The 27,931-nt window shown below is 56.9% G+C and overlaps 1 protein-coding gene across 3 annotated transcripts; it reads right to left on the reverse strand.

Moving 5' to 3' along the window:
- Positions 1-1,412: 1,412 nt before the first annotated feature.
- On the reverse strand, positions 1,413-27,916 carry VWCE (von Willebrand factor C and EGF domains). Of its 3 annotated transcripts, XM_045063183.1 has the most exons (20): positions 26,269-27,916; positions 23,917-24,011; positions 23,723-23,812; positions 23,280-23,408; positions 20,422-20,538; positions 18,232-18,348; positions 17,167-17,295; positions 15,979-16,400; positions 15,803-15,896; positions 14,275-14,357; positions 12,688-12,775; positions 10,937-11,022; positions 9,496-9,613; positions 8,885-8,970; positions 7,560-7,656; positions 6,416-6,498; positions 5,235-5,325; positions 5,070-5,152; positions 4,704-4,794; positions 1,413-2,425 (listed from the first exon to the last, which is right to left on the reverse strand). In XM_045063183.1, the coding sequence occupies exons 1-20, from the start codon at positions 26,376-26,378 to the stop codon at positions 1,821-1,823; spliced, it is 2,814 nt and encodes a 937-aa protein (XP_044919118.1). In that variant the 5' UTR covers positions 26,379-27,916; the 3' UTR covers positions 1,413-1,820. The 3 variants fall into 3 exon arrangements, with proteins under 3 accessions (XP_044919118.1, XP_012900074.1, XP_012900075.1); XM_013044620.2 differs by lacking the exons at positions 23,280-23,408; positions 23,723-23,812; positions 23,917-24,011; positions 26,269-27,916 and adding an exon at positions 17,915-17,973; XM_013044621.2 differs by lacking the exons at positions 23,280-23,408; positions 23,723-23,812; positions 23,917-24,011; positions 26,269-27,916 and having other exon boundaries at positions 18,236-18,348.
- Between the last annotated feature and the right edge of the window lie 15 nt (positions 27,917-27,931).

Genomic DNA, 27,931 nt, shown 5'->3' on the forward strand with positions numbered 1-27,931 from the left:
CCTTGGGAAAAACGTCTGCAGCTATCCTGCTGCCTTTCGTTTGCTTTTTCCGAACATTCATAAACACGATTAACTTGGGCTCTACGGAGGGGGAAACCGGTATTAAAACCCAAACTGCGCACGTTATAGACTAGTGATGAGAAAACTGACGCTCTCAGCCATTACCACCTTGACAGCTGGATTGTTGGAGAAGAGGCAGTGTGGAGACAGCCAGCGTGCTGTACACTCACCCTGAAATCAGATCGGGGGCATCGCGACGTGGGCCGGTGGTCCCGGGGTGCGAGGACAAGCCACGGAGAGGTATGGAGCCATTAGCCCATGCCTTGGTCACCGCTCTGTGTGACATTATCCAGAGGAAGGAGCCGGACCTAAGGTCCCTGGGCAGGTCACAGCTGACCAGAGTGTCCCCGACTTCACTCCGCACCCCATGCCTCGGGTCTTACTGGACAAGAAGGTCTCTCTCAAGCCTCGGGTTTCCATGCTCCGAACTAGAAATTCATTATTCCTGCCACCGCGCGGGGATGAGGACCTCACTGTCACACTGGGGTCTGGGTAGGTGCCCCCAGATGGCCTTGCAGCCAGGGCCCCCACAGAGGCTCCGCCCTGGCACGTGCGCTGAACAGCCGGGCAGAGAAGACCTGTGGGGGAGGGGGGTGAGATACCCCGCAAATGTGGGTAGGGTCTGTGCCCTGGGGCTTGCAGAATAAAGGGATCTCGGGACGGCAGAGCTCCGTGCCCTCCATCCGCACCCCACCCCCACTACCGACAGCGCTGTCCTCTCTCCATCTGGCGTGTGACTCGGTCCCGCTGCCCAGACGCCCCGTCAAGACTGGAGATTCATTCCCCCAGCTGCTGGGAAGGCTGTTGGCTAAGAGCTCTCGGCCATCAGCCCTCTTAGGAACGGCCTGGGCTAAAGGGAGCCCTGCCAAGGTCACGCCCCTTGCCTGGAGCAGCCCAGTTCGAATTACTCGTCAACCCCGGGGGCATAGAGCCCTGGCTCCTGGCGCCAACTCGGGACAACTCTGAAGGGCCACCCTAGCCTCAGAGGGGGCTGGCTGAGGCTTAGGACTTCTCCCTCACTGCTGCCCTCACCGCCTCCCGCCTGCCTGCCGGTGCCCCTGCTGAGGGTACCCTGGGGAACCGCGCACTCCCGGTCCACCTCCGAGGGGCTCCTCCTCAGGGAACCGAACCCGCAGAGCTTCCTCCTCCATCCTTTACCTTTTCACTGGAGGAGCCCCCCATCGTCAAAGGCAGCAGGTGCTTCCACAAGACACCACCCACACCACCCCAGTTGGGTGCTGGTTTTTCTCCCGAGCTGGAGGGTGGAGGTGGGGTGCTGGTTTAGCACCCGTGGGCTTGGAGTGACGTTTCCACACCTTTCCAAAGGCGAGAAGTGAGTGAGCAGGGCCATGTGGGGGACTGAGACAGGCTTTAATCAGGAAACCTCAGGGAGGGACACGGGACAGCTGGTGGCCCAGTCCCAGGGGAATTCAGGAGTCTCTGCTGACTCCTCTCTTCCAAAGCGGGGAGCTCAGTAGCCCTGACCGTCCTCAAAAGACAGGCCGGCAGTGCTGTCCAAGGAGGATACTGACCGTGGAGAGTACCGATTGCTGTTCTCACGGGACGTTCCAAATGCTTCTTGGGGATGAGGTTACATGGGGTCCTGGGGACTTTCCATTCCTCCAGGAGCCGGAGGTCAGAAGTGAGCATCCGGGGTCAGTGGCCTCATTCGCCCCAGGGCCTCCCTGCCAGCACCCAAGGCCACTGGCCCTTTTCTCTGTCCAGCATCTCCCAGGCAGGGCCCCGACCTAGAGGCCTGCTTACCCGGTGGACTCCTCCTCCCGTGAGGTCCCTGCAGCGGGCCACTGGGGGCTGGAGCTGGCTGTGGCTGTGAGGACCGCAGAGAGTCTGGAGGCAATGGAAGAGGGTCTGCGAGGCCTGAGGAGGGTGGCCGGGTTCTCCGAGGGGCTGGGGGCCACCGTGGAATGGGCTGAAGCTTCAGTCAGGAGAACGGCCGGTGAAGAAGACCTTCTGGCCCCTGTCTGGACCCCAGAGGTGGAGGCGGATGGTTCTAGAGTCACAGGAGGAGGCCCAGGAGCCCCGGGAGAGGCTGGAGGTAGAGTGGAGGCTCCTGGAGGGATCGAAGGCCCTGGTGAGGGCTGGGAGGCCACAGGCTCCCCTGGGAATGTACCCTCAGGCCCCAAAGGGGTTGAGGGCAAGGCCCGGGCTCCTGAGGGGCTCGTGGGTAAAGTCTGCACGTAAGACAGGTTTGTTCTTCTGAGGAGCTGGAGGACATGGGGCACTGGCTTCTGAGGCAACACCACCGGGGGGCCTGGACAGGAGCTACAGTTCACCGGGGCCTCGGCATCTCCACGGGGACTCCGAGCTGCTTTGCCAACCTCCGCGGACTTCCTCTCTGGGGCATCTAGGGAGAGGTGGAGGAAACAAGATGCCCTGGGGTTCCTCCAGACAGCCACAGCGGGGACAGAGACCTTTCATGGCTGCTGAGGACCAGTGGCCCCTGCCTCCAGGGCGAGACCAAGAGGGAACCAGGAGCAGAGGGAGGCAATCCACCCAACTCACTCTACCAGGCGTTGGCTGTGTGACCTTGTAGGAGGCACATAACTCCACTGGGCTTCCGTGTTCCCATCTATAGAATGGGCATCCTAATGACTTACAGGGCCACTCTAAGGACTCAGTGAATGGTGCGTGGGAAATCCCAGCCCACATCCCGCAGTTAACCGGGACTTCGGCTGACTACCATGTGTCAGGGCAGGAGGCTCACTGATCGTAATAAACGTTCCATTGCGTGCAAGCTGCTGAGAGTAGGAGAGGCTCTCCCACCTTTGCTCACTTGTGCGGGGAGCCTTAAGCTGCTCTAAAAAAATCAAGTCTGTTGAAAAAAAATTTTTTTTAAATCTCAGCCTGGAGCCGGGAACATCATAATGGCTTGATATGCGGGAGGAGAAATAGCAAAGGAAGAGGATGGGCAAAGAGAAGCCGGTGGGGAAGAAGCACAAGAAGTTGGAGAAAGGTGCCATCAGGAGGAGACAGATGCGGTCAAGCCTAGAAAACCAGGAATGATTATGTTTTAAAAATCACCTGGAGGACGGTCCCCAACTCTGAACATGCCTGAAGGCCCTGGCTTATACACGGAGTGTGTGAATGGAACAGTACATGATTTATAGCTCACGAAAACTGTGGCTTTTGTTAATTACCGAAAGGAAACCATTCACATTCTACCGCCGCAAAAAGTGGTTTCTCCGTATACAGAGCTCTTGTTAAGAAGAGGTGCGAGGCAAACACAGCCGAAGCAGTGTGTTCCAGGAGAAGGGGCCCAGCGCTGCACCTCCCCTCCCTGTGCCTCTGTTTCCCCATCCGGAGGCAGCAGAGCACTGGGGAAGGAATCAGGGAGACCTGGGCTTGAGCCCAGCGCCACCAACTAGAGAGCAGTCTTAAGACAGAAACCTAACTTCTCTGGGCCTCCGTTTGCCCATCTGTAAAATGGAGATAAAACCACAGCAGCCACATTCCTGGGAGCAAATAAAGGAGGAACACAGGTCACGTGCTCTGGACGCGGCCTGGCTTCTTCGCGAATGCTTAGCCTCCGGACAGCAGGGGGAATAACCATCAGCTTGCTGAGAAGCGTGTGGCAGTTTCAGGAAACAAAATCTACAAATCAAGGGTTCTCAACAACAGGGCGGGAGGGGCTCAGGAGGCTTCCAGCCCCCACCAGTCCTGAGGGCTGCGATTCTCCAGCCACGGACCCCAAAAGTGACCCTAAATAGAGAGGATCCTCTTCAAACGGCCAAAGGAGTTAAACAGGTATTTTATCCAAAAGGAAATCCAGGCCACAAAACAGTAGAAAAATTCACTGTCTTTCTGGAAATTTAAAAAACATAAAGCAGGGTGTTCCTGGGTAGCTCAGATGGTTAAGTGTCTGCTTTCAGCTCAGGTTATGATCCCAAGGTCCTGGGATCGAGTCCCACATCAAGCTCCCGGCTCAGCAGGGAGCCTGCTTCCCCCTCTACCACCCCCGGCTTGTGCTCTCTCTCTCAAATAAATAAATAAAATCTTTTTTTAAAAAGAAGCATAAAGGGGCACCTGGGTGGCTCAGTGGGTTAAGGCCTCTGCCTTCGGCTCAGGTCATGATCCCAGGGTCCTGGGATCGAGCCGCGCCTTGGGCTCTCTGCTCGGCAGGGAGCCTGCCTCCCCCCCAACTCCCGCCTGCCTCTCTGCCTGCTTGTGATTTCTGTGATAAATAAATAAAATCTTTAAAAAGAATAAAAAAGCATAAAATAGCCACATTTAAGGTACTCTACGGACATGTTAAATCAGAAAAATTCAATTCAAGACACACAGTGCAGAGCTTGTGGGAATAAGGGGAACCAGCTACATCATGATGAGTTTCCTGTTTCTCGAGGACCCCATCAGGTGAGGACACCTCTCTGGTGACATGCTGTCCTGCCCCAGGAGGCCCCACAGGGCTCCCAATGCCCCACCACCCAGTACTCCACCTGCTAACCACAGGGCCCAACCATGTGTCCTCACCACATGCTGGCTGTGTGACCTTGGGCAAAATACATTCCCTCTCTGAGCCTTGGTTTTGCACATCCAGCCCTTTACAAGTTCTAGGTTTCTGGGAAGAAGAGCAAAGTACAGGAAGACAGTAGAGAAGCTTCAGGACCCAGAGGTCCGCTTACCTGGGCAGGAGGAACAGCAGTCTCCGGGGGGCCCAGAGGGGTCAGAGCAGGCCCGTGGGCAGGGGACCCTCTCACAGCTCACCTCTCCCAGCTGGGGAAGCACAAGGACACACATGAGGAAGCCCAGATCATCACCCCTCCCAGAACAGTGCCCCCACAGAAGAGTGCCCTCTTCCACCCACAGAAATATCTTGGAACGGAGGCTTTAAAGAACCCACAAAGAGGGAGGGTATCATCGAATCCAAAGGTATTCTGGCTGTTATTTAAAGTTGGGAAGCGAGAGAAAGATGGGCTTCTGTGCGCTAAGGGGACTCAGTGTTTTGCAAAGGGACAAAAGGCAAGCAGCAGTCCCCAGGCCCAGCTCACCTGGCATGTGCACTGGGTACAGGGCTCATCGTCCAAGGTGAACACCTGGCCATTCACCACCTTCCTTCCCTCGTAGTTGCAATCTGCAGGGGCAGAGGAGACCAGGCCGTGAGAGCCGAGGCCTCCCAGGCGCCTTGGGCGTGGGGCGGTGACTCCCCCACTCACCTCTGCACACGGGGCAGCACTCCCCATCGGGGTGGAAAGGGTAGGTGCAGGTGATGGGGCAGTCCACGGGGGAGCAGGCCACAGAGCCCAGCTGCGCAACACAGAAAACACACGAGGCCCTTTGTTCTGGGCCACCGCCAGGACCCTCTGGGAGGAGAGCCACAGAGCCACCAAGCACCCTTCGGAGCCCCCATGGTGCGGGGACAGGTTCATTCACTCAAGAGTCTGTCTTCCTGACAGAGGGCAAGTCCCACAAGGCAGCTCATCTGTCACCAGGCCCCAGCTGAACAAACCCACGAATTACCCAGGAAGGGTGAGCACCAAAAGCCAAGGAGAGAGAAGGACCTAGAAGCCTGGAGCTCCACAAAGCCCATGAACGAACAGGGCCACTCAGAGGCCGAGATGTTCGCCCTGAGGTCCTCTGATCCCGCGGACCCTGTCCCTTTCCACGCTGCGTCCTCACCCACTGCCAGCAAAGGGGCTCCCCCTGCATCAAACGTTTCCTGCAGCACAAGCAGCAAGACCTGTCCCCCGCCCCACCCCCAGCCATTTTCCCAATCGGAATCACACAAATAGTCCCACAGGCTTTTTCAGACTGAGAGTCAGTCTGGCTTAGAGGCCAAGTGCGCCTCCCAGAGCAGAGACTCAGAACAGCAGGATTTGACTCCTGGCACTTCAGCTGACTAGCAGGACTGGCCGTAGGATCTTGAGGGAAGGATGACTTTGTCTCTCTGTGCCTCATTTTTCTGACCCACAGATGGAGGACATGGTGGCTCCTACCTCATAGGATTCTCCCCAAGATTAACTGAGCTCATGCAGGGAAACAGCCGAGAGCCAGACCGGCCCACGGCAAGAGCACCATAATGGGAATCTATTAAAGATGGTGTCTCAGCCCTGGGCTTGGGCCCCTCCCCCGAGCCCTCAGGGAACACTCCCACATTACACTATAAGGGGCCCCCAAGATGCCCCTTAGCAGAGGACTTTTATGGGGTAAGCTTAAAAAGATTTCTCTGGCCCTGGGTAAAGAGTGACGCTGGGTAGGGCTAGAGGGAGTCAACTTTCACCGTGACCTAGAATGACCTTCCCCGTGCGGGGCTCTGGATGGGCGTCCAAGGTTCTGGAACTGGTGTGAGCCTGTGGGGAGGTTCCATAGACCGGGGTCAGGGCCGGGTGGGCCGTACCAGGCAGATGCAGCTCAGACACGGGTCCAGCACAGACGGGAAGGTCTGGTTGTTGTAGAAGATTCTGCCTGTGTAGGTACAGCCTGTCGGAGAGAGCGCAGGGGTGAGTGCCCTCTGGGTAGGAGGCTGGTGACCAGGCTCCTGCCAAGGGCGAAGGTCTGAGAGTCTTCTGAGTAACAAAGGTCAGGCCAACTGCCTCCCCACGCAGTCATCCCCAGGGTTTAAGGGAAGGGACAAAACACAGGTCTGGATTGGGTGTTTTTGTTTTTGTTTTCTTTGCACTGGGTTTAGCAGAGGGGTCAGAGTGTCTCCACCTCCAAGGAAAGGAGCATTTCTTGGGCGGGATCAGGCCAGAGGGACTGGCCCAGGCACTACAGCCATCCTCTCTGTTCCTCCCCCCAGCAACCCACTCACCCAGTCCCCACCTTCCAGAACATTCCCCCACACCTCTCCCCTCAGCTTCCCCAAGCCCGCTGAGGTCTGATCTGAATGCTGCCACCTTGAGGACATTTATCACATCCTGGGAAGAATGAAAGCAGGTGATAGGACATCAGGGGAATGTTCTAGAACATCAGTATGTTATTTGTTAGATACGGGTACATGTTACAAACCTATGGTCTACAGAGACAGAGATACTTCATTGAAAGAGATCAGAAAAACAAAACCATGAGGATAAAAGTGATAAGGGCCCTTTTTAGTTGTTTTTATTTTTGCGGCATGTACTTCAATAAAATGTTACTTTTAAAATCATGGAAAAGGGGAACATTGGTATAAAAAAATAAAGCAGGGGCACCTGGGTGGCTCAGTCGATTCAGTGTCTGCCTTCAGCTCAGGCTACCCAGGCTGGAAGCTCGGAGAATGTCTGTATCTGCTTCCAGCACCCAGATAGGGCTGTTCTTGGGCAGACAGATTTAGGTCTCTGAAACCCAGCTTCCTCATCTGTATGGTGGGCTTGCCCCATGGGACATGCCCCGTGGGGCTATGGGGATGAAGCCTGTGGGGCCCACACTTTGCATGGAGGAGCCTGGTGCACGGTGAGCCCAGATGTGTGTGGAGCAGGGGGCAGTACCAGGGATCCCCGCCGAGGGGAGCTGGAGATGCTGTGCTGCAACCCACCCCCCCAACTCCGCCAGCAGGAAATTACCTGCAGAACAGTCTGGGCAGCACTGTCCTGGGATCCGAATCGGGTGAGGGCAAGAGTCCACACAGTCCGTCCTCTTACAGCTCACCGAACCGTCTGCCTGAAGGAGGAAGAACTTCACCCAGACCCCACCTGTAACCTCGGCCCCGCCTCCCTGCCCTGCTCCCGCCTCCCAGCACCCCCACTCCCAAGAAAGGGCCGTGTTGTACACTGGCCGAGGCTTGGCCCAAAGGGTACCATGATGCCACTGGGGGTGGCAGTTCCCCCACAAAGAGGGCCGGCTACTGGGGAAAGGGGGTGTGAGCCTTCCACGAGAGCCTCCTTATGTATGGAGAGAGCAGGTCAGAGCGGGGCTCTGGTCTCCGTGGCTTCCTGTCCCTCTCTAGTGGCAGCCAAAGCTCAACACCGGCCCATCCAAATTCTTCTCTCAGCTTTTCCCTGGAACCCTCGCTCACCCCAAACCTATGGAGTACAATAAAATCCTATTTTTATAGAAAACTATTCCACCGGAAATGTCTATTTCAGAAGACAAAAGCACCACATATGGTTTCCTTTTTTTTTTTGTCTCTAAGACTCTGAATGTTGATGAAGTCTTTGTGTTGCTTTCTCATACTATGAGGGCCCTGGGTCAGTCATAAAGGGGAGAGGGAGCGGATGTGCCCTCCTCCCAACTGTAATTCTGATTAAATGTTTCCAAGTTTTTCACAAACCGTGCATCGGAGACCGGTGAAGCCTGTGCCTCTCACATGCCAATGGCCAGACCAGTCACCCAGGGGATTAAAATGCAGATTCTGAGTGCAGAGGTCTGAGCAGCCCAGAGAGTTTGTGCGTCCAGCAGACACCCCCCGGGGGCATGACCCTGGTTTTGAGAGATAAAGCTCTAAGCTCTGAGGGACTAAAAGCTCTTCTAAAGCAGAAAGGAAAGTCAGCGAGTGCTTAAACAGCAAGTGGAAACCAGGCTGTTCCTTGGTAAGCAGCTGTTTGCCTCTGGGCCCATCGACTCTAAGACCCGTCTCCTGACCCGCTTCGGCCAAGCTGAGGTCACAGCTTTAGGTCCGTGAAGGAAACCCCGCAGTTTCACAGGGAAGACCCGAACCATGGAGCCTCAGGCGATCCCACTCCTTCGGTTATCCGTCCCCAGGGAAGTCCTGCTCCCGGACCAGCGGCTCACATCCCATTCTGTACAAATGGGAAGTGCCGGCATAGGAGGGGGACAGCTTCGGGAGCGGCAGGGAGGACCCGGTCAGGGCCGAGGGGTTCTGCTCGGGGCGAGGCAGGGACAGCCGGGGGTTGGGGGAGCAGCTGAGGGCGTGCAGGTTGCCATTCACCTGGCAGATGCATAACTCACAGGGGTCACCCGGAGACCAGATCTGTCCAATCGGAAACTCAACCCCGTTGTCATCGAGAGAGCAGCCTGGCCGGGGGACAACGAAGGAGAAAGCGCGGTTGGGCACAAGTGCTGAGGAGGGTCCCTAATGCCTGCCCAACCTACAGGGCGCCCCCCACCCAAGGACAGACGCTGGGCTTACTCATGCCGCACAGACAGTCCCCCAGAGTGTCCATTCCGCCCCCTGCTGGGCCCAGGGGCCGCCTGGAGCTGCCGGCCCAGCTGGGCGCCGGGGTTGGGGGTGCTCCCTCCAAACACGTGCCTGTTCCACACAGACAGGCTCACGCAAACAGATGCCGACTTCCGAACCCATAAATGCACACACTCGCACACGGGCCCGCTCACACAAACACACACACTCCGAGGCAAACACACGCAGATGGCACTCCCACACTCATGGGCACACTCACACATAGACACGCTTCCCGAAACACATGCACATGCACACGCGCACACACACGATCTCCTCAGGGGCCACGCAGCCTGCCTCTTGGAGGGCATCCGGGCCCCGTGTCGGGCAGAACGCCAGCAAGCGGAGCCGGGGGGTTGCACCTGTCATGGGCGTGGGTTCCCGGCAGGTAAAACAGCACTGTCCAGGGCCCAGCCACCACTCCTCTCGGGGGCAGTCCAGTTCTGGACATGGTGTGAAGGAACATTCCACTTCCCCATTCTGGAAGAGAACCAAGGGCACAGGCTGTGAGGGCAGCTCCCCAGCCCTGGGCCGTCCGAAAGCTAAAGAGGAGCCTAGAAGGCTGCTGTCACCCTCCTAAAAGTGACAAAGAATCTTCGTGGAGCAGAAGGAGTAGGAGTGGGGGTGGGACGCAGGAGGTTGGCGGGGAAGGCTGGGACCGCGTCCCGGGATGTCCTGGCCGCTGGGATGGGGGTCCCTGCTGGCCCCGGCTGCACCCCAGTCCCTCATGCCCTCACTTCAGCTCTCACTCCGGTCTGCCCTCTCTCTGCAGCCAGAGAAAGTTCTCGTGCACCAATGGGATCGCACAGCTCCACACCTAGAACCCATCAGCAGCTCTGCCGAGCCCAGAGCCCTCCTCCAGGCTGGCAAAGCCCCTCACGACTGAGTCTGAGGCAGAGACTCTGGGGCCCCCTCCTCCCCAAGACTCCTTCCCCCAAGTACTGCCCTTGGCTGACAGGGGACAGGCCCTCCAGGTACCTGGATGGTTCCTTCACCCCGCCCCCACTCCCCTCCCTGGAAGCAGAGAGAGTACAGACAAGTGCAGCTCCCTGGCCTCTGGCCACACCCTTCTTGGTCATGCAACTCACTCCAGAGCTCCCCGTGGGATCAGCCTGAGACCCCACGGTCACCTGGCTCCTTCCCCACCCCACCCTCCCCCGCCCCCGGTCCCTCTTCCCTGGCTGGCTCCTCCTGCAAATCTTTGGAAAATCCCTTACACAAGAATCCCGCCCCGGGCCCTGCTTCTCAGACCCCCAACTCAAGCACACACACACACACACACACACACACACACACCCCGTCTGCAGTCTCTTCTCCTGCCTGACTCGTTGCCCACATCCTACACTGCCAGAAGGGACATCTTCAAGCCCTGACAACAGGTGTGTGCTCTTGCCCCCTGCCAGGCACCCCTGCCTTGGCTCCTCTTCTGGTAAGTCCCTCACCCTGCAGATCTCGGCTTAGCTCCCCTCCCTCCAAGAAACCTGCCCCTCTGGTCAGGAACCCTCGCCACCACCTGCCCGTGGCCCACCTAGGCTGTGGGCCCCCCGAAGAAGGGACCGGGGCTGTCCTGTGTTTAGCTGTGCCCTCAGCACTCAACATGGTCCCAGACACACAGTAGGTGCTCTATAAATAGCTCCGCTAAAGGGAGAACAGCAAGGGGACGGTGGGAAGGCCTTGGTGAACGCAGGTCCCCGTAATGTCTCTGCTTCCTCCGTGTCCCTTGTGCCGCACGGCAGCTCCTCTTCTCCGGGTTGAGGCATGCTCGGGAAGCCCTGCACCCGGCCGTCTCCTGCACCCACCTACCTGGCAGACACAGGTGGTACACTCGTCACCACCCCCACTGAACACAGCCCCGTCTGCGTACCACCGGCCGTGGAAATAGCATCTCACTGCGGGGGAGAAAGGGAGAGGCAGCTCAAGGTCTTTGGGCTGGGGCAGCTAAAGAGAAAGCAGAACGGTGGGTCCGGGGGCCCTGGGGAAGCTAACATCCTCCCAACACGTCCACAGCGTGTGCCCCATTCAAGGAGCCAGCCACTCCCTCCCAAGCACCCCCCACTCACCGAAACTACACGGCTGCTTGGAAACTGACGCAGGAATGAAACTAAGACCCACATGTAGACTAAGACGCTTAAACAAAAAGGGAGGGGACTCCCAGAATCACTACAGAGTAACAGAAAAGCAGACATGAAAAGAGACTGTCCCAGGGGCGCCTGGGTGGCTCAGTCAGTTAGTCTGGCTTTAGCTCAGGTCATGATCCCAGGGTCCTGGGATCGAGTCCCCGCTTCAGGCTCCCTGCTCCTTGGGGAGCCTGTTTCTCCCCCTCCCTCTGCCTGCTGTTCCCCCCTGCTTTTGCTCTTTCTGTCAAATAAATGAAGAAAATCTTTTTAAAAAAGAAAGAAAGAAAAGGAAAGGAAAGGAAAGGAAAAGAGACTGCCCCAGATACCTAAGACAAGGTCCGAGACCGAAGCCATCCCCTGGAGACCAGGAGGAATCACCGAAATCTTCTTCTTCTTCTTTTTTTTTTTTTTTAAGATTGATTTATTTATTTGACAGTGAGAGAAAGACAGCAAGAACAGGAACATGAGCAGGGGGAGTGGGAGAGAGAAAGCAGGCTTCCCACTGAGCAGGGATCCTGATGCGGGGCTCAATCCCAGGACACTGGGATCATAACCCGAGTCGAAGGCAGACACTTAAGGACTGAGCCACCCAGGCACCCCCGCACTGATAAAACAGCCCGCAAGCCGGCCCAGGCCCACTCCGCTTAGTCTGTCTGCCCTGGATTCAAATCCCAGCTACACAACTCACTAGGGAGGGATGTGGAGCAACATCCTTAATTTCACTAAGCCTCAGTCTTCCCATCTGTAGAATGGGGGTGATAAGAGCTGTTGGCGGTTACTACTTCATAGGCAGTATATTACCTACTCAAAAATGTCTTAGCTAAAAATAATATTTAAAATATAAGAAAAATATTTTTTTAATTAACACCAGCTTTGCAATCAGGTAGGCTCAACTTCAAGTTCTCTTCTTCTATTAACTGGTTGTAGGTCTCTGGGCAGTGATGACCTTGGTGAGCCTCGGTTTTGTCATCTATGAAATAGGGTTATGAATAGTACTCCCTCAAGGCTGAGCCACACGGATGCAATGAGATCAAGTGCTGGCAAGCAACAGCACAGAGCTGTCAGGGAACATTCGTGAGGATGATGAGGTCATCCCAGGAAAAGAGAACCACATTTTTAACAAAGGACCAACTCATTAGTGGGGAAGGGGAGACGCCTTCCCAGTCTCAAGACAAAGCCATGCCAAGGGTGGCCTCACACCCCTTCCTGGCGGTCTTGAAGGCACCTCCAGGGGCAGGGGCCGCCTGAGCAGGAAGCCCGATCTAGCGTCCAAACTACAGCACACGTAGTAGGTGCTCAGTTAAACTGATACTTTAAAATGCTGCCCTTGATTTGAGTTTCCAAAGCAAAAACCAATCACCGCCCTCTGCTCCACTCATCCTTCCCCCAAAAACACACAAAAAACTAACCCCACCCCCAGCCCAAAGATTCACTGACCTGGAACACAAGTACAGCAATCTGACTTCAGGGGGCTCTGACAGGGGCCGGGAGGACACTCGGGGGAGATGCAGGACACATTTCCGGCCTGAGTGGGGGAGAGATGGTGCTGGGTGGGGGGCAGAGGGCAGGAGGAGAACCAGGCCCTACAGCCCCTCGGTTTGTCCCGTATTTCACGCAACCCCTTGGGTCCCCTGTCCAACACCAAAACCCCTTAAAGGAAATCATCCAAGACCTCTGAATGCCACCATGGTGACAGCAAGGACAGTGTGCAGGGACCCAGGTCCTGGCGTTTACCGCCGCACGCCGAGGACATCCTCCCACGGCAACAGGAGCTTTGCAAGGATGCCGGGAAGCGGCAAGCGGTGGTTACGCCACCAGAAACACCTTCCTGTGCATCCCAGTTTTGAACCAGGTAAAATCTTGGCTATTCAAAGAATTAACTTTAAAACTAAATTTCAAAATTTGAAGTTAAGGCAAAATAAAACAAAACCAAAAAAATGAAAACCTGCCTCTGGAGTCAGCCAGAGCTAAGAAGCTGTGTTTGCTCCCCCGCTAACGAGTCGTGTAACTTTGGACACTTAAGGATGGACGCTAACCAACGTCCATCAGCTCCCTGAGCCTCAGTTTCCCTATCTGCGAGACGAGCCAGAAATGGCGCCTCCATCAGGGATTGCTGAGGACTGGTGCCATGACATGATCCACAGAGGGGCTTGGCCACTGTGTGTGCGTGGCACAGGGGGCAAGCTCGGTAAAGGGGGGGCGCTGGCTGTCTCCGTGCCCTGCCCCCCACTCCTCCTCCCCAGCCTTCCACGGGGGCCACTGCCCTCGCCAGCTGAGCAGTGAAGGTCAGAGGGTGGCGGTGAGGGGTGGTGGGCAGAGCCCAGGCTGTGGACACAGACCTCGGCTCAAATCCCAGCTCATGCCTTGGTCTTGTCATCAGTAGAACAGGGACGGGAGAGCTGACCCGGACAAGCCACCAGCAGCCACAGCTAAGGCAACAGAAGAAAAGGCCCAAGCCCCAAGCCTGGTAGGCCCGGAGGGCTCCTAATGGAATTGATGGGACAGCACCTGGCCATGTCCGGAACACAGTAGGTGCTTAATAACTATTCCTTGAGAAGCGAATTGGCCTACAGCAAAATAATACTCTTAACAAACTGGTAATAAGCTTCCTCCCTCCCAAGTGTGGATACCTAGGCTGTCAGGATGGCCGAGGGGTCTAAGACGCCAGACTCAAGCTTCGCTTCCCAACTGTGGATGCCTTTATTGGGCTGGCAAATATTTTGCCTGGAGAGAAAAACAGCCTCCCTGGTGGGAAGTTTCCAAGGGAGTTCCATCCCCTCCGCTTCCTCGACAGATGGACCCTGTTTGCCTGCTGGCTCTTCGCTGCTCAGCAGAAAGCTCCTGGACTCCACAGACCCCCACGCCTTTAAATTTGACAGGTTCCGACCAAGATCCACAACCTGGGAGGGAACTCTTCCTCCTTTTGACAAGCTCACCTTCAACATCGGAGCTTTCCCTCTTCCTCTAAAACCCCCAAAGGTTAGGAAAACAGCCACAAGGCTTTGGGGCTCCTGGGATGCTCACCAGGCAGACACAGACAGTGCAGTTCTCGTCGGGAGGGGAAAACACGTCCCCTTCGGCTCGGATGACGCCACTGTGAAAACAGCCTTTTTGAAAGACAAACAGGAGTGGAGGCATCAGACCTCTTCAAAGCAGAGGAAGCTTGAGGTCTCATTACTTTTCCAGGCGTAATGTCCCTGGAACCTTCTCTTACCGGCCAGGATGCCCGAGGAGCGGCAGATCTAGGTACCCAGGACTGTGTGGTCCTAGGACCCCTGGAGAAGTAAGCAGAAGACACCCACAGAAGATGGCCCAGGAGGGTTCCATCTAGGTCTATAAACCCCGAACTGTACTGAGAACATGGCATTTTATTCCCATACGGCAGGAAAGGCAGCCAGGCAGCCCCGGGTTCAAAAACCTGGTCTGTCCATTCAGTTAACCTGAGTGACCTTGGATATGTCACTTAACCTTCATGGATTCGGTTGTCTTTACTGTAAAATGGGAATACCACCACATGCCCTGCGGGGGCTTTGGATGGACCCACAGCCTCACATGGAAGGTGCCCAGCCGTTCACATTCAGAGCTCAGTATACAGTAGGAACATGGCAAAAGGTCACGATTATCATTAAGAAGCCACTAAGTCTGGGGGCACCTGGGTGGCTCAGTGGATTAAGCCACTGCCTTCAGCTGGGGTCATGATCTCAGTGTCCTGGGATCGAGCCCAGGAAGGGAGCCTGCTTCCCCTTCTCTCTCTGCCTGGCTCTCTGCCTGCTTGTGATCTCTGTCTCTGTCAAATAAATAAATAAAATCTTTAAAAAAAAAAAAATTTTTTTTAAATAAATAAAAAAAAAGAAGCCACTAAGTCTGTTTCTCATTCTAACCCTTCAGAAGATGTCTTCACTGCTGATCCCCAGGCCGCAGCCCCAGCATCTTATGGCCAGAGTTCAGGCCCCTCCCCAGATCTACGGAATGAGAAGCTGGGTTTTCAGAAGATCCTGGGGATCCGCATGCAGAGTGAGTTGTGAGAAGCTCTGTGGAAGGACCTGTGAAGATTTAGGGTCTGTATCCTAACAGCAAGGGGAAGTGAATGAAAAACTGTAAGCAGATTATGGAAGTAAACTGGAAAGTGGACAGAACTTGCAAAAGATTACTCCTCTGGCTACAGGAGGGGAGTTGGGGCAGGGGAGGGGGCCGCTGGGTAGAGTTGGGGGAACTCACTGAATGTAAGAAAGGATGAAGCTCAGAAAGGATCCCCAGAAGATGAAAAGTTCTCCCCGAGGGATACCACAGCATAGACCCGTGGTTCTCAAAGTGTGGCTCCTGGACCAGCAACACCAGCATCAGCCGGGATCTTGTTAGAAACGCAGATTCCCAGACCCAACCCACGCCTGATGAATAAGAAGCTCTGGGGGATGAGACCCAGTAATTACCCTTCTAGTGATTCTACTGTTCCCCGAAGTTGGAGAACAGCCTTTCAGCTGCAGACGGACTGGGGAAGGGAAGGAGTAGGACCATGTGGGGAACTCACAGCCTTCCCCAGACCAGCTCCCACCTGTACACGACGGGCAGCATCCCCCATCTTTGGAGGGAACCGGGTGGGAACAAGCAGCTTCACATGTCACCTTTTCACAGGTCACCTCCCCATTCTGGAAGCAGAAGCAGGAGTTCCAGCCATCCCAAGGCCCCGGACACCAGACCCAGGCAGCCCCCAGGATCCCTCCCACCTACCTGGCACCAGCACTGGGAACACCCAGGCTCTGTCCAGCGGCTCCCTGAGTCATACGTGGCTCCCAGGTGCCAGCAGGCAGAGGACCCTGGCGCCACCTGTGTGGCTGCTGGGCCCCTGGGCAAGGACGGGGACCCCTCCTGTGGTTGTAAGGGAGGTCCAAGGGTCCCCAAGAGGGAGGCACGAGGCATGGGGGTAGCCACCAGCCGAGTTGGGACAGACGGCAAGGATGTGGGTAGTACAGGGGTGGGAGAAGGCAGACTGGTGGTCCTGACCCCAGCTGGGGGCCCTGGGGCCCCGGAAGGAGGACTGTGTCCGGGGGAGAGAGCAGGCCGGCCGGCCTCTGGGAGCAGCAGGAGCATCTTGGGCGGCGGCTGCAGAGGCTGCAGGATGGCCGATGGGGCGAGCACGGCTTTCGGGAAGGCTGAAACGCAAGCAAAGGGTCTCCTGAGGGAGGCATCGGGAAGCAGGAGGCGGATGGATTGGGGGGGGGGGTAGGTATGAGGCTTGAAGGCAGCTCCTCCACCAACAGTCACTGGATATCTCCGGATATCCAGTTTCTTCATCAGCATAACTGGTGATCTAACACCACCAGTTCAACCCAAGACCACAGGGGCTGCGGTGACGATCACACAGGTGGATGGAAAAGCACCACAGGAGCAGGCCCAAGTGACAAGTTGGGACTGGTTCCCCGGCTCCCCCTCCCAGATGTGGCTTCCCCGGAGGGGATGCTGAGGCTCCGGTTGGAGGCACAGCCTGGGGAAAGCTCGCGGTGCACTAGAAATGAGTGTGCTCCCTATTCAGATGACCTTATACGCGTGTTTATAGGCACACTGCTGAAGCATGGCAGCGTGAGCTGACGCCACCTTGTCCAAAGTGTCCTGGGAGCTCAGGTTCCGGGGACTCCTGTCGCGGGTTCCTCTAGCATTTGTCTTTCCCCGTTACCATTTGCAAGAAAACAAAAGGGTTAGGGAAACAGTAAGATGGCAAGGGAGGACGAATGGATGAGAAAGCACGTGAGGAGTTGGAAATAACAAGATGAACTGGAAATGAATGGGTGGAAAAGGAAGAAGGGCCGAAGCCCTGAGGGTGGGGGCGGGGCCTGGGGTGGGGCGGGGCCTGGTATGACGGGGGCGGGGCCTGGCATGGGGGCGGGGCCTGGGTCCGGGACTGCGGGGCTGGTGGCTCACCTTCACAGGACACACGGTCAGCTCGGAGCCTGAAGCCAGGTCGGCATGTGCACAGGAAGCTGCCCACGGTGTTATGGCAGGAGTGGTGACAGACTCGCCTCTCCAGCGGCCTCCGACACTCGTTTACATCTGTAGGAGAGCCTCGCTGCCAACAGCTGCCTTCTTGGGGCGACGACCCCTTGTTCCTGCATCCCTGAGCCCAGAAGGCAGGGGCAGTCTCCTTGCCATGTTCTTATGGGCTCTATCCCTGCCTCAGGATCTGGGACGTGACTCAGACGTCTAGGAGTGGGGCTGAAATCTGCTGCTAGTCCCCTTGGAAAGTTCATACATCTCCTTGGCATTTAATGGACCCACTGATGACTCATTTCCGCCCTACCCCCACCCCCTGCCCCCCTAGGCAGCAATGGTTATGCCCTGGCTGGTGGGGATACTGGCTGGTGGGGATGGTTCCCCCGGGAATCTCATCTTCAAAACTTCCAGCCTCCCAAGTGTGGTAGGGGATGGTGTGGCCCCCTGAAAAAGAGTCTCAAACATCACTGCCCAGCTCAAGGTAGTCTTCGGGACAAACACCAAAGTCCGCCAGAACAAGGTCTGTTGTCAGGCCCAAGGGCCCCCACCTTCAACCCATGAGCCAAGCTTAAGCCAAACATGCCAATCAATCCCTTTCTGGAAATTTCTGCTAATGGGCTAAGAAAACAGGGGTCTCCTTCTACACCAGAGGAACCAAGACATAACATGCTTTATTTACCAAGGGGAGCAAAGGCAGCCAAGAAAATGGGTGAGCAGAGAGGAATCCTTGGGATGTATCTGGGAGAGGGGTGGAAGAGAAACGTAACAGGATGAAAGTGGCATGTGGCCAGGAAAAGTCCAAGACAGGGTCTTCCATGAGGAGCCACGCCAAACCCAGGGAAGGGCAGGCTCTGGCTGACCCAAGGCTCAAGGGCTTCCAGGCTCCAGGCGGCCAGGAGGTCCGGACCCCTGGCCTTTCCCAGTCCCTGGGCTCGCTCTGCCCAACCTCCTGATGGGCAGCCTAAGTATGAAGACAACAGGCCCCCCCCACCTTACCTACACAGGAGTGCCGGTTGCCATGGAGATGGAAGCCAGGTCTGCAGGAACACCTGTAGCTGCCTATGCTGTTTTTGCATCTCTGCTGACAGGGGGTCCCGAGGCATTCGTCAGTGTCTGCAAGGGACCAGGGCAAGGCTGCCGCTCATTACCCCATGGAGTGTCAGAACTGGGGGTGCTCCCCCCTTCCTCTCTTCTTGCCATCCCCTCCCCCATTCAGGGCCGTGGGAGACCCTCCTCACCCTCTTTCTCACTACCCACATTCAGCCTATCAACAAAATCCTCCCTGGGCCAGCCCTCTTCTCTCCATCCTCACTGTCCTACCCCAGCCTGGGCCACCTTTGTCTCTGGTTTGAGAAGAGCGACAGCCTGGTGCGTCTCCCTGTGCTCCTCCCAAGCCTTCTGCTACAAAGCGTCCAGGATATTCTGACCAAACACCCGGGCCACTCTCTGCTCCGATGGGCACCGATGCCACATCACAGCTCACAAGCCGTGGGTGGCCTTGCCCACTTCCTTCCCTGTCCCTCACCTTTGTTCTGGCACCTTCCAAATGCACCATGTTCTTGTGGGCCTCCCTCTTTGCCCACGTTCTTTTGTTTGCCTGGGATCCCTGTCCATCGTGTCTGGGGGAAAACTCCTAGGAATACCTCAAAACTCAGTTTCTATAGCGCCTCCTCTGTCAAAGCTTCCCCATGCCACTGTTTGAAATTGTGAAACACTGGAAATAATGTATGTGTCCATCAATAAGAGAAGAGTTAGTCCACTGTGGGAGAGTCACAAGGCAGAGCCCCAGGCAGCACTTAAAAGGAGCAACGCGGGCCCATTCACACTGATCTGGAGAGATCTTCCAGACAGATCGCTGAGAAAACAGCCAACCAGAGGCGCAAATCCCAGGTCTAACATGGTCTTGGGCAAATTACTCAATTTCTTTAAGCCTCAGTGTTTCTATCAGGAAAATGGAAATAAACAGTACCAGCCTCACAGCATCAGTCTGAGAAAGAAATGAGAAAATGCACATAAGGTGTTTAGCATGAGGCCAGAATCCAGCTCTGCACCTGTTTGCCACTCAGCCTACCTCTGTGAGTGTGTATGGGTGTGTGGGTGTGTGTGGGTATGTGTACATGTTGTGGGGACAGGCGGGGAGGGCATGCATCAGAGCAATAGCCAGGTGCTAGGGGGAGCTGTGTTCCCCCAGAAGCACATGTTCAAGTTCTAATCCCTGGTGTGATGGGATTTGGAGGTGGGGTCTTCGGGCAGTGATTGGGTTTAGCTGAGGTCTTGAAGGGGCTCCTTCATGATGGGAGCAGTGTGCTTATCAGCTCTCTGTCCCTGTGAGAACACAGCACAGAGACCGTCTGCAAGCCAGGAAGGTCCCTCACCCAAAAGCGAACAGGCTGGCTCCTTGAACTCGGGCTTCCCAGAGAATAAACAGAATAAATTCTGTTGTGTAAATGGCCCAGTCCGTGGGGTTTTGTTCCAGCAGCCCGAGCAGACTAAGACATCAGGGTTATTCCCGAGGGAGAGCAGGGCCCAGGAGTGGTGAAGAGGGTCTAGAAGTAGCAACTTTTAAAACCTGTTTTACAGTTTATGACTATTGCAAATGATAGAAAATAATACCACACTTTCAGGGGGGACCTTTGTTTTATCTGCCTGGTTTAAGAGAAAAGGCTTCCTTCCACAAGTAAGGAGCATCTTCAAAGAAGGGATGATTATGTTAGAAGCTCTCCCTCATCCTGCCCCACCCTTACCTCCTCCTGCCCCTCCCCACCAGATGGGGCAGCTGGGACAGCACTGGGGCGAGGGAGCTAATGAGGGCGGTGGGTGCAGGACTGCAGCAGGCGTGCCTCTCCCACGGCCCTCCCTCACCTCGGGGGCCTCCTCGGTCCTGCCCCCCGCCCTCCCCTCGGCCTCTCCAGCCCTGTGCCTCTACCCTGCAGAGCCAGCTCAGAGCTGGACATGCCAGGATTCAAGCCGAGTCCAGCGCTTCCTGCCGGGATGGCCTTGGGTGAGCCTCAGTTTCCCCATCACTAAAGCAGGAATGACTAACAGGATCTCCCTTGGGGGACCAGGAAATGTGGTAAGGTGTGGAGCGCCCATGCTGGCTGGGCTGGGCAGGGCCACCACGCCTTTGACTCAGAGCCCCGCCACAGGGGCAACGGCATCGCCATTACCTGTCCCCAGGCCGCTCACCTTGGCAGCTGTGGCGGTCGGCAGCCAGCTGCATGCCCGGCCCGCACTCACACACAAACCCGCCTTCCGTGTTCACGCACTGGCCCTCGCAAGAGGCACTTAGGCATTCATCGATGTCTGAGAAGAGAGAAGACATCCTTGCATGGACCACTCTGCATGGTGGTCGGGTGTGAGGGAAAAATGGACCCCATGAGGATGCTTTCCCCTCAGACAGCCTACCTACTCAGCAGGTGGAAAGCACCACCACCCCCTTTCTTCCTCCCCAAGGAAGAAAGACCAGCCACCCCCAGGAAAGTCATCAGCCAAGAGGGAACCACCAGAGAGCAGAGGCTGAGGGCCAGGATCCTTCTCTGTGACCCGCTCAGACCAGAGGATGGCTGAGACAGAGTCGTTTCCAACGGCCCCACTGCAGGGCAACGCTCAGAGGGCAGAGCGGAGTGAGCAGGAAGGCTGATTCAGTTCCACTAAATCCTTACTGAGCACCACCTGTATGCAGCAGATCCAGAGGGAGGCCACTGAGGACACAAATGTGGCCGAGATGTGGCACAGACTCTCCAGCTGGTTAGGGTCTGATAACATCAAGAGCCACAAGCCCACGAGGTTGGCACCCGCCCGGGTGATACACGCCCCACCGGGGAACGCCTGGAGGACAGGTGGGCAGAGGACCAGGAGGCATCAGGAGGAGGGGAGCCATGAGCGGAGAGAGCCCGCAGTTGCGCTGGCACTAGCAGGAGCTCAGGTTCCTGCAGGAGCAGCGGGAGGCCAGACCAATGGGTGGAGGCAGGGCTGCAGAGAGCCCAGAAGGTCCTGAAGCTGCTGCCCAGGGCGGGGTGACTGGATCCAAGCAGTCCTTTTCGGAAGTTCAGGCCTATGGGGTGAGGGGCACTAGGGGACAGAACTCCCCACCCTGGCTTCGTGTCCTACCTTCTCTAAGAACCATGATAACCTCTCAAGGACCTTTAAGATCTGTGCCGCCCACTGCAGTCTGCCTCCGGGTCTCCCAACCCTTGGCCCTAAGCCTGCTGGACACCTTTCTCCCTACCTGCTCTCCCCAGAGCTGGCCCCTCGGGACCACACCCAGCGCCTCTAGGAAGCCCACCCTGACTAACCCCATCCCACTGGGACCCCTGGTGGCGGTGGCCAGATCCCCCCTGCCCGGGGCCTAGCTTTGACATTAGAACAACGGCTTTTCCAAGTTCCGTTTGCTTCAGCAACAAGAAGTGTGTGCAGAAAGAGCTCCCCAGGAAACATTCGGCAGGGGTACTGGGGGGGGGGAAATTGCTTCAGCCTTCCTCAAGAGGATGTTGCAATGAGTCCCAAGCACCAAAATCCTCAGCAAGACCCTTGATCCAGTGGCTCTCCTTCTGGGAACAATAAAGAGAAGCCTCTTTACTGCGGCGTAGCTGGTAGTAGTGAAGCTGCCGACGACGTCCGTGAGGGACGGTGAGCCACAGCAGTCACAGACGCGGCCCCTAAAACCTCTGTTGTGAGGACTATTCCCCAACCCCAATAAAAAGTGAGAAAAAGGGGCAGCTGGATGGTTCAGTCGTTAAGTGTCTGCCTTGGGCTCACGTCATGATCCCAGGGTCTTGGGATCGAGCCCCATATCAGGCTCCCTGCTCAGCAGGAAGACTGCTTCTCCCTCTCCCTCCCCCTGCTTGTGTTCCCTCTCTCGCTGTGTCTCTCTCTGTCAAATGAATAAATAAAATATTTAAAAAAAATAAAAATGGGGTACCTGGGTGGTTCAGCGGGTTAAAGCCTCTGCCCTTGGCTCGGGTCATGATCCTGGGGTCCTGGGATCGGGCCCCGCATCGGGCTCTCTGCTCAGCTGGGAGCCTGCTTCCCCCTCTCTCTCTCTCTGCCTGCCTCTCTGCCTACTTGTGATCTCTCTCTATCTCTGTTAAATAAATAAATAAATAATCTTCAAAAAATAAATGAATAAAAATTTAAAAAGAAAAATAAAAAGTGAGAAAAAGAACGAAAAGTCTGTATAAGGCATGAGCCCCATTTACAGGGCACACAGATATGCACGACTAACATACATACACACACAGGTACACACACTTACAAACACATACACCTCCAGGGAACAGGGCAGAAGAAACAACTTCATTTTAGTAACAAATACCCCTGGGTAGGGACTTTTTGGGGACATGCTTGTTTGTAGCTTCTACCTTCTTTCACTTTCCAAATGTTCCAAAATAGGTTATTTTTTACTTTCATATTTAGGAAAGAAACATTATTTTTACAAAGTCAAAACTCCAAAAAAAAAAAAAAAAAAAAAAGGCAGGGGAGTGGCTTCCTTTCAGCTCTCTGGAAAGACCCGCAAGAAATGGGTCCCAGCGGCCGCCTCTGAGGAAGGTGACAGACTTTGCCTGTTAGAACATTTTAGACTCACCAACAAACAGCACTTTTACAGAGTAGTTATTGAGGCTGCCTTTCCTCATCTTTCAAACATCACGAGCCCAAGGGAACCTTCCAGGGTCAACTCACCTCCCGTGCTGGTTATCTGCCCCTCTGTGGACCCAGCTCTGGGCACTTGGCCAGTTATGGCCCCATTACATGGGACCATGGTTATCCTGACTTGTCTCCCCTCCTCCTGTTCAGAAGCAGGGACCAACAGCAGCCAGGACCGAGCCACCACGTGTCACCACAGTCCCTAGCCCGTAGGCCCATAAGAGGGGCTCATAGCAGAAGGGACCCTTTTCTTGGTTTTGCCTGCCTCCCTGCCCCATACCCCCAGCCAGAGCTTGGTCTCACTCAGCCTGGCCTGCATCTCTCTGGAGACTGCCCTGGCAGGACAGACAGATGGACAGAAGAGACAGAACTCCCACCCACCTGGCCCCCAAGTCTCTCACCCGTACACCTGATGCCGACAGCCGTCTCCGTCATGGAGAAGCCCACAGGGCACACTCGGGCCACCTCCTGACAGCCGCCGTGGTTACAGGACAGGTCACAGCCGTACTCTCCACAAGGTCCGTGGGCTTCTAGAACAGGCACCACCCTCCATGAGCACATAGCATGCCTCAGTACTGGCAGCTCATAAACTGCTGGGAAGGTGGCTCTGGAGGCCAAGAGGCTGAAGCTTAAATCCAGCTCGGCCACTCACTAGCCAGGTAACTCTGGGCAAGCCACTAACTTCTGTGCCTCGGTTTCCCCATCTGTAAAATGGGGATGAGAAGGCCTCCCTAAGGTGGTTGCTGGAAGACGATATTCTCAGTAAGACAAAAGCCCTGAGCCGGGCACATAGTCTCAGCACCAGAAGAATTCTTCCCAATAGCCGTGGCCCACCCCCAGTTACCTGGGCAGGTGGCTCCTTGCTCTCCATCCTGGCAGGAGCAGACATTGGGAGCGACGCAGATGCCACTCCCGCAGCCAAAGGAGCAGAGCGCTGAGAGGAGAAACGCAGGTGAGGGAGTGGGACCTACTTAGGCCAGCCCAGGGAGCGAGTGCCCTGCTGGGGAGGGTATCTGGGGCATGGGGACAGGCACTTACGCAGGGTGCAATGCCCACTGCCCATGGAGGGGGCCCAGCCAGGGCAGCAGCCACTCCCGAAGCCTGAGAGGCAGACGTGGGGGCCCAGCCGGCGTCTAGGAGAGAGGAAAGAGCATTTTCCACATTTCTGCTCTGAGCCAGGGATTGGTCTGCCATGCAGTGAAAGCCTCCTGGCCAGTCAGTAAGTCAGTCAACAAACAGTTCTTGAGACCTGCCACATGGACATAGAGCAGAGTGGCTGGGGGAGTGGGGGGTGGGGGGAAACTTCAGAGGGGCCTCAGCACTGAGGGGGAGAGATGGAAATGGAGGAAGGGCCCTAGGCATGGCTGCCACAGGGCCTTTGCACTTGCAGTTCCCTCATTCAGGAAGGTTTTTCCTCAGAAGTGTACCCATAAGTGTACGCCTTTACCCAGTCTCTCTCTGCTCCTGCACCTTCAAAGAGATCCATCTCATCCACCCTTAACTTGCTTTATTCTTCTTAACACTTGCTTCCTGGGACATTAAATTACTTATCAATTTGTTGATTTGTTCATTGTCTGTCTCCCCTCTCATTCTCTGAGGACCTGGGTCCATCTTTTGTGTTCCCCTGTGTCCAGAGCAATGCCTGGCATGTGTTAGGTGCTCACTAAACAGCTGTTGAGGGAAAGGTTGAGAAAGGAAGCCAGCAGAAGGGACGAAGGAAGAGAGCAGTCCCAGGGGAGCCAGAAATGTCATTCCCCAGGTAAAATCTCATAGTGGGGCCGGGGGTGCCAGTAAAAGGGAGACAGTGTGCCCAGCACTGGATGAGGTATGGCAGGACGGTCAGGAACGGGCCACTTTCCCACCTTCAAGGGACGCTGGGCAAAGACCCGGGTGATAACAAAATAGTGTAACCAGTGCCATACAGGGACAGGTTTTGGAGTTCAGAGAAGGGGAGGTTTCCTGGAAGGCCAGGATCTAGGTGGAGTCGAGCCAGAGGAGTAGGGGTAAGGTGTGAGAGTGGAGGCAGGGAGAGCGTGCTTTGGGCAGAGGGAGCAGCAGGTGCACCGCCCCAGAGGGGTCAGGGAGGGTGACTGGAACTCATCCTGTGATGGGCTGGGCAGAGTGATGGAGTCCAGCCCGGTTTTAACTGCGAATCCTTGCACCACGGGAGAGGGACAAGAAAACCCTCCCGGACTGTGCTCTCCCCCTGCTCGGAATGTTCTGCCGGTCAGGTGGTCTACAGGGTACCCCCCAGGTCCAGGCGCGGCAGCAGGCACGGGGGTGACAGGGCGGCAAAGACAGACTCACTGCACGCAGGGAGAGCAGCTGGGAGGGAGAACTGCGGGCACAAGGCAGCACAAACTGTGCTCGGAGCCTCAAAGAGACGTGTCCTTCTCTGAAGTCATCATAGCAGAAGCAAAGAAGCGGGGCCCTGGGGGGTGGGAGGTGCTGGCCAAGCTGGCACTGGCGGCCCTGGCCAGAGCGATCAGGGCAGCAGCCTGGGAAAGAGGAGCCGGTAGCTCCTGCTCCTCGGACGGGGCCCTGAAAGGGACTGGGGTGCCCTCGTAGCGGCAGACGGAAGGATGCCCCGGAGGCCGGTGTTGTCGCCCCCTCAGCTCGGCCCCAAGGAGCCTCTTCGGACGGGCGGTGATGGGGAGACAGGTGGCGGGAAGGCTCCGGAGCGCCACGGAGCCGGGCCCATCCGGGCAGGAACTGGCGGTGGCGGCAGAACACACGTGCGAGCGGGGCCGCCCCCCTGCGCGCCCCCTGAGGTCGTGGCCGCGGGCCAGGCCGTCCGCTGACACCGTGTTCCCTCGCTCGGAGCATCACGCACACACGCGCGCTCGGCCCGCGGCGGCCCTACCTCCGCCGGGAGGAGACTAGAGGGGAGGGTGGCATCAATTGAGAGAGCAAAGGGGCAAACACGCCACCCCCGCCCGCGCGCGCACACAGGCAGAAACCGAAACGTAACCCATTGGAGAACCCGGCGGTTCCAAGGTCCACGGCGTGCGTGCAGCCTGGACTTGGGGGGAAGCCCCCAGCCCCAGCGACGGCCAGCCGCTCCGGAGACCCGGTGGCACGTCCCGGGCTGCCCTCGCCAGGGGTCCGCGCCCCAGGGCACACTCAGGGGCTCACCCAGCGCCTGGTTCTCCATCCCCCCCCACCACCGGTCCTGGTAGGGCAGCCCCCGCCAGGGGCGCAGGACTGGCTCCCGCCCAGAGCACAGGCTGCTGTCTCTTTGTCCGGACCCCCTGGGCTGCGCTCGCGCGCGCGGACAGCACCCTGGAGGGGCGCTCAGACCCGCGGCTGCCAGCGGCTCCCCGGAGCCCCTCTGCCCCACGGGGGGGAGCGCCCCTGCGGCGGGACAGGGGAGGGGCGAGAGGCGCTTACCTCTCGGCGGCGAAATGCCCGGGCGGCTTCCTCCCGGTGTAGCTGCGAGCCGGGGCCCCCAGCAGGAGAAGCGCGACGCAGGCGGCCCGGAGGAGCAGTCCGGCCCACATGACCGGCGGCGGCGGGTCCCCCCGGCTCGGCTGGGCTCCGGCGCCGCGCGCGGGGGAGGGGGCTGCCGGCCCTCGCCCCTCCTCCTGGCGCCGCAGGGAGCGAACCAGCGAGCCCCGAGCTGGCACGCGGAGCCGAGCAGGGGGGGCTGGGGGACTCCGAGAGGAGGGGCCGGGGGGACGCGCCGGACGGCTGGGGGGCGGGGGGTGGTCTCTGGCACCTCGGAGCGAAACACACAAAAGGCAGAGCCGTCCGCGGGCTGGTGGCCTCTTGGGGAGGCGCGGAGCCCAGCGCGAGGGCAAAGATCAGGGACCCCTGGGGGCGGGGTTTTAGCCTCGGCCCACACCTCCGCCGGGGTTTGGGAGTCGGCTTTCTGCGAAGGGCTGTGGGCGTCAGACTGAGGCCCGGGGAAGAAAGAGACACTCGGAGGAAGGCTGGCGCTGCAGGCTGTGCGCCCGGATCATTGCTCGTCTCGGTGGAGCTGGAGTTGCCAGTGTTGTCCCGAGAAGGTGGGACGCGGGGTCATTTCGCGGCTCGCCAGTTCTGACTCCCTGCCTGCCAGCAGTCTGCACACTAGCCCTGGGTGTGCCGGTCAGTGGATCCACCTGCTCCCTGGCCAGGGCCACTAGCTAGTCGGGAATCCAGAGGCTCCTCTTCGCCCCCTTCTGCAGCTGCCCCAGGTCAGAATCAGAGCCAGGTAGGCGGGGAAATGGTGAGCAGGTGATGGAGGAAAACCCGGGATCATCCAGTGGGAGGAAGCGGGAAGGACGACCCCTCTCTCTGCCTGGTGTAGAAAGCCTCCCTAGGCACCCAGATCCAGTGAGTCAAGCTTTTGCTTAAACACTTCCAGGGATAAGAAACTCACTACTTGGCAAAAGGTATCCCAAGCCAGTTTTGAGTATCTACATTTGTTAGGAAGTGCTTTTATTTCTCAGCTAAATCATCCCAGCTCCTGTGGTTCTGCCTCTGCAGCTGTCCTCCCACTGGCTACCTTAGGTTAACACCGGTGACCACAAATGACCACAGGGGGCCAACAATGGTCTGGACTCTATAATCTCCTTCCTTCCAGATACCGTGCTTTTATTAACACAGCCCAATAGGACCTGGCTTTTCTGGCAAATGCATGATGCTGGTGGTTCATATCACAGTTTCCACTACCGGTGTTTCTGGCTGTCATGCTTGTTACTGTTGTTTCCTGAACACGAGCTGCTAAGCCAGTCTCCCTACCCGAACCTGAGTGCTTGTGTTTTCCCCGGGTGCTCAGATTTAGGTCCATTATCTCACCTTGTTAGTGCTGGGGCCTCTTCTAATTGAAGCAACACATTCTCAGCAAGTAGGTCACCAAAATACTTTGTATCCTAAGATGAGTGCAACTTTCATATGCACGTCCATCCTGAGTCCTGAGGACGCTAGGGATCCTATAGTACCTTTCTTTCAGGCCTTAAACAGCCACAAGGTTCACTTTTCCCTGCACCGCTGAGGCTGCATTTCTGCTACTTAAAAAGTGTTTCGGTGTCCAGGCACCTGGGTGGCTTAGTCGGTTAAGAACCTGCCT

This window comes from Mustela putorius, unplaced genomic scaffold (assembly GCF_011764305.1).
Source record: "Mustela putorius furo isolate JIRA1106 unplaced genomic scaffold, ASM1176430v1.1 tig00000127_pilon_pilon_pilon, whole genome shotgun sequence".
Classification (NCBI taxonomy): domain Eukaryota; kingdom Metazoa; phylum Chordata; class Mammalia; order Carnivora; family Mustelidae; genus Mustela; species Mustela putorius.

What these genes read in the sequence shown, in the direction of transcription:
- VWCE (XM_045063183.1), bottom strand. Translation starts at nt 26,378, where the DNA reads ATGTGGGCCGGACTGCTCCTCCGGGCCGCCTGCGTCGCGCTTCTCCTG. An exon ending in GTTCCCAGTGCTGGTGCCAG is followed by an intron (nt 15,897 to 15,978) that starts GTAGGTGGGAGG and finishes TTCTGCTTCCAG; the next exon opens with AATGGGGAGGTGACCTGTGA. An exon ending in GTACCCAGTGCACATGCCAG is followed by an intron (nt 4,795 to 5,069) that starts GTGAGCTGGGCC and finishes GTGCTTCCCCAG; the next exon opens with CTGGGAGAGGTGAGCTGTGA.